The 6,000-nt window shown below is 42.8% G+C and overlaps 1 protein-coding gene across 1 annotated transcript in view; it reads right to left on the reverse strand.

The window, feature by feature from the left end:
* The window catches only part of Lrpprc (leucine rich pentatricopeptide repeat containing), a 107,164-nt gene extending 104,189 nt beyond the window's left edge, over nt 1–2,975 (reverse strand). Inside the window, exon 1 of the mRNA XM_027934474.2 lies at nt 2,790–2,975. Within this exon, the coding sequence (XP_027790275.2) occupies nt 2,790–2,932 (143 nt within the window). The 5' untranslated portion in view covers nt 2,933–2,975. The remainder of the gene's footprint in view (nt 1–2,789) is intronic.
* Nucleotides 2,976–6,000: the final 3,025 nt, after the last annotated feature.

Consider the following 6,000-nt stretch of genomic DNA (forward strand, 5'->3'; position numbering starts at 1 on the left):
ATCCAGGTTCTTTCGGGAAAGAGAAAAGACAACATTCACAAAAACAGGGAACACAGGAGGAAGTGATTTGGGAGGAAAGGTGAGTCCAGATTCAGATGTTTTAGATTTGAAGGACTTGTCATCCAACCAGGCAGAGGTACCTAGCAGACAGTTCACATCCAAGAGGAGAAACAAGGCTACCACCAGAAAGGTAGGCAAGAGCTAATAATAATATTTTTACCCTAAAAATAAAAAAGGTCACCCCCAGAGAAGGAAAAGTGACAGAACACCAAAGGTAAAACCCTCAAGGACACAAGCATTCAATGAACATAGGAAGAAAGCAATGAGAGAAAAATCCCACAGAAAAGAGAATCAAAAGTGTCATCGATGCCAGGGTAAGGCTCTCATGAAGAGAAAACTAGAAAACAGAATAGTAAGTCAGAGATTAAAGACTAAAAAGTGGATTTGGTAATTAAGATGTCCTTTGCAAAAATTAAAAATAAAATGAACATACATTTTACACATACTTAATAAAGGATATGTACTATATAAATGGCTCTCTTTGGATGACAGAAGTAAGGGTGATTTTTGATTTATTCTCCCACCATACACCTTACAACTGTTCCTCAAAAAACATGAGTTTTACAATTTAAAGAAGTTTCAACAAAAAAATTACTAACAACACAATGATGTCCTATGCCAGTGACTACAGTGGGTAGAAGACTGAATGAGAAGCGAGAAAAGGAAGGAGAATAGAGAATGGGCAGGAAAGAGACTGGAAAGCTTCTAGAGTAATAATCCTGTGAAAAGTTTTGTTTCCAATTGGAAACAATCTGGTCTTGCTGACAAGCTCTGGAGTGCCAGACTGTATAGAAAGAATGTTCAGAATCCAGGAAACAGCAAATACTTCTCTATTGCCTGCTCTGATCTGAACATACCGGCCAAAGACAAAATCCTGCTCTCAGGCAGCTTGCCTTTTATGAAGGAAACAGAGAACAATAAATACTAACATCAGATAAGGGAAATATGCCAGGGATAAAACCAAAATAGGATAATGTAGATTTTTAGGTTGATGTCAAAGTAGGCCTTCTCTGAGAAAACATTTAAGTGAATCCAAAACAAGAAACTAGCATTGCCAGTAGTGGGGAAAGGCCTAGTTACCTCTACAGAAAAAAAAAAAAACTTAGGCTCAGACATTTTAGGTAAGACATCTAAGATTATACAGCAAGGAAACAGCCCAGGTCTGATGAGCACCCTGACCAAAAACCTTTCTACTACATTACCTTTTTAGTCAGCTTCCCTCAAATGCAAGGGTGAAGATGAAAAATGACATTGACCCTCCTCTGGCCTCACAGGGATGAAAAGACTAGAGAAAAATAAAAGAGTAATTGGCACAAGTTTCCCAAAGAAACTCTGAAAACGAAGAGATGTCATTCTATGAAGGCAAGGCATGATTTCTGAAGGTTAATTGTTCAGGCCCAATACAAAAAGCACTAGTTTCCAAAGATTTATGAGTAAGTCACATGACCATAAAAAAGGCCTGGGAGTATAGCTCAGTTGGTAAAGTGCTTGCCTCAAATGCATTAGGCCCTGAGTTCAATCCCCAGCACCACAAAAATAAATAAATAAATAAATAAGCAAGGATTTTCTTCTTTTAATTTTATGTAGAGATCAGCTGGCTGGTGCAAAAAGGTCCACATAATCATTGTCATTATATAGCACTTACTATATGTCAGGCCCTTTATTAAATGCTTTATATCATCCCATGCAATACTCTAACAACACTCTTACTGCTTCCATCTTACAGCTAAGAAAACTGAGGTCTGGAGATGGTAAGTGATTTGTCCAATGGCATAATGCAAATAAACTGAGGAGCCTGCAGTCCAGACTTCCTCCTCCACACCCTCCCATTCCATATCATTAGCTCTCAGTCTTTACGCTAACTCTCAAAGTACCTTTATGAACTCTTCCACCATCATTTCTCTCCAATGTTAAACTTAAACACTCCTTTCCAGGTAACTAGACTATTACTCAAATTAACACATTCATCAACCTCCCTTATCCCCTCCCGGCAAATTGATACCAAACTTTTCTCCCTATAATCTCAATCTAGGAGGGCATTTAATCACACATGTATCACCCACCGAATTTTTAACGTGCCTTTATTTCGCCGGATCCTAATAGAGTACTTTGCATGTGTTCACTCACTCATTCAATGTCAGATTCCACTGTGACAATTCCCAACCCACCTTCCTAAATATGGAAGAAAAAATCCATTTAAGAAAACGCAGCCAAAAGCCCAAAAGGATCATAATCAGATGTCCAGCTCTAAACTATCCCTGGCTCATCCAAAACTCCCAACCCATCTCCCCCGCCAAAAAAAAAAAAAAAAAAGACTAAAGTTTTCGGGTCCTAAATACTACACGGTTACTAATCACCAACAGTGAACCCACGTGGGACAGCACCCAAGCATGCCAATCCTAAAGAGGGAAACACTACCCGACCCCCAAAACAGCCTTCAAAGGCCCCCCTCAGCTTCACCGGCCCTGAGCAGCCAAAGGGCAGAAGAGACCCAGTCCCGAAGCAGAGAGGGCAGCAACAAGCCGGAAGCGAGCCTTGCCCATGGCCATGACCTTCTGAAGACGTACGACCCCGTCACTAGAAAACCCTGGAGGAGCGAGTGGTCCAAAAGCCCCAGGAAGCTAGGTCGTGGGGCAGCTAGGAGCCTGGACCCGTTAAAGTCGGGCCCAGCTACGGCAAGCGCAGACGACCCCGCGGAGCCTGGCTGGAAGCAGAACCCGCGCACTCACCCCGCAAAAAGCCGGGCGCGAGCGGCGGGCAGACAGGGGGCGGCGTGCGGCCGACCCGGGCCTCCCGCGAGGAGACGCAGGGAGAGCGGGAGGGACGACCCGGCACCCAAGAGCCAGCGGGCAGGTCTCAAAAGGGCTGCCATGGGTCGGCAGTTCCCTCAGCAGGATGCACGTTCAGCTAGAAGGACAGGAGGAGCACGTGACGGCGGGGTCACCCGGCGCGGGAGAGACCAAAGGCTAGGCGCGCCAAGTGTAGGGAAATGAAGGGGTTATTTTAGATTGAAAGATAGAAAAACCTATTTCTCAGAGGTCCAGGGAGTTTCGTCCAATAGTTTGTTACACAAAATTGCTTGATTTATTATTTAAGGCATTTTCGTTTCCATCCTACTCCACTTAACTCAGAACATTCAGTCACTCCACCCCTGCGCTTCTCAGTTGGTAGAGTCCGCAGGAGGTCGACTCCTCCCAGGTCAGCGCAGGGAATTGCGGGGGGCCAACTGGTAAGTACCCGGAGACTCTTGAGAAGAGCCGACTATGAAGATCCCAGAGTGTGGGACAATTCTGTTTCTCCAATGCGGAGGTTGTGAGTGACGCTCAGCGATTCTGCCTTAACGCCGCGGTTGCTGCCGCTCTGATAGGACCTGCCTTAGCTTCAAAAACGCGGAACAGAGAAAACGTTGAGGACCTTTGCACTGTGCCGTGGGCCCCGAAGGTTAAATATAATGTGAATTTTATTATCGAGCCCTGGGGACAATGTAAAGGAATGTGCAGATCTAACCCTAAATGTTCTACACAGTGCCGTCTTTTATGAAATGAATGGATTCTAACAAATATTATCTAGTTTTAAAGCTGGAGTTGAACTCATTTTCTTTCCCGCCTCTTCACTCTTACCCCACCTCACCTTTCCATAAATGCACCTGTGTAGGAGGTGTCTGCAAGGAGGAATCTGCACCCCAAACCTGGAGCAAGTTAAATATGTAACTTCCTTCACAGGGCTTGTAGATTGGAAGGGTTCCCTGTGCGCACCTGGGAAGCTGGAAACAGGCTTCCACTCCCTCTTCATCTACTTGCCTCCTGACCATCCACCCAGTGAAAGCTCAGATACTTCCTCCGGAATTCCCACTGTAATTTTCCATTTGACTCTCTGTCCCAACTCCTTGAGAAAAGGGACTGTGACCTCTTACTGTAGTCAAAGTACCTACCAAATGCAAGTTGCATAGTAGGTTGCATTCAATATTTATTGAATTGATGGGTACTTGGAAATTACAGGCCCTTTGAACAAGAGGGAGCTGATATCCACCCCCAGAAAAAAGTTAAGTAATTAATACTTCTGAGCATTGGAATATAATTTACTTATTCTCTCATTCCGCAATTATTTAGTGAACACATATTCTGTGACAGGCACTGTTTGAGATCCTGGGGATACAACACAAAACAAAACAGACCAAGTCTTGATTCTAATGAAACTCATCCCAAAGTTGAGTTTGAGAAGGCAGATAAGAACTGTGATTTAAAATAAATCAGAGTGGAAGAATTGAGGGTGCATTAGATGGGAAAGATCAGACCAAAAACCTCTTTAAAGAGTTACCATCTGAAAAAAGACCTGAAGGAAGATGGGGAGGAAGCCAAAAGGATTTTCTGGAGCACAGAATTAAGAAATCTCCAGTGTTAGAGAACAGCAAAAAATCAAGTCCTGATGCAAAACAGGTGTAGTCTGTTTGAAGAACGGAAAGGAAACTGTGTGATGAAAGAAAGGAATGAATAGGGGGTGAACATGGAGGTCAGAGAGGTAGTTGGGAGCCAGATCATGCTGGACTTTAAAGACAGCCTTCAGAACTTATGTTCAGAATGAAATGAACATTGTGAAGTTTGGTGTTTTCTGTGGTATGAATCCATTTGCGTTTTTTAAAGGGTTGCTCTGTTTGAGGAGGAGATTTAGGGCAGAAAGGGAAAATATAAGAAGATCAGAGAGGAAGTTCTTTCAATAATTCAGACTAAGGATGATAGTGACTTGGATTAGGGAATGACAGGTGAGATGAGAGACCAGGTCGGAACCAAAAGAATTTACTCATGGATTGGCTATGATATATAAATCAAGAATGACTCCAAAAGTCTTGGCCTAACAATAAAAGGATGGAAACTGCACTGATTTAAGTGGGGAAGACTCAGGGAGAAGCAGATTTAAAAGATGACATCCAGGGGGCTGGGGTTGTGACTCAGGGTGCTTGCCTAGCATGTGTAAGGCACTGGGTTCAATTCTCAATACCACATATAAATAAATAAAACAAATGTCTATTGACAACTCAAAAAATAAAAAAAGATGAAGTCCAGATGTGAAATTCGAGTAGGGCGTTGTCTAGAGGACATACAAGTCTGGCTAATTAAGGGGGAAAGTCAGAGCTAGAGATCCATTGAGTACTATATCCTGTCTCTAAGATTTGTAGCTACAGAATTGGATGAAAGCATCTAGGAAGAAAATGTAGTCAAGAGATGAGGTTCAAGGACTGAGGTTTGTTTTTTTTTTTAACATTTATTTTTTTTTAAGTTTTCAGCGGGCACAACATCTTTGTTTGTATGTGGTGCTGAGGATCGAACCCAGGCCGCACGTATGCCAGGCGAGCGCGCTACCACTTGAGCCAATCCCCAGCCCCAAGGACTGAGGTTTGTGATGTTTCGATATTAGAGGATGTGTAGATGAAAATCTTACAAAGAAAACATAAAGAATAGCTAGAGGAAGAGGAGAACAAAGGGCCCCCAATAACTAAGAGAAGGAAGTACTTCAAGGAGGGAATTAACCATGTAAAATGCTATTATCCCCAGGCTTGGTGGTGCACACCTATAATCCTGGTGGCTCTGGAGGCTGAGGCAGGAGGATCGCAACTTAGCAAGACCCTGTCTCTAAATAAAATTTTTAAAAAGGGCTAGGAGTGTGGCTCAGTGATTCAATTTGCCCCTTGTTTCAGTCTCTGATACCAAAAAATAAAAAATAAAATAAAATGCTGCTATTAGGTCTGGTTAAAATGAACATTCAACATTGACACAGGGTTTGGCCACTCTGAGGTTCCCTAGTGATCATAAAAAGAACCATTTTCATGACTTGTTGATTCAAAAGATTGTTTGAAGTGAATTTAAAAATATGTAGAAGAAGGGGAAGTGGAGACTGAATATAGACAAAACTTTTGTAGACTGTATTTTGAAGGAAGGCACACAG

Source organism: Marmota flaviventris, chromosome 14 (assembly GCF_047511675.1).
Source record: "Marmota flaviventris isolate mMarFla1 chromosome 14, mMarFla1.hap1, whole genome shotgun sequence".
Lineage (NCBI taxonomy): Eukaryota > Metazoa > Chordata > Mammalia > Rodentia > Sciuridae > Marmota > Marmota flaviventris.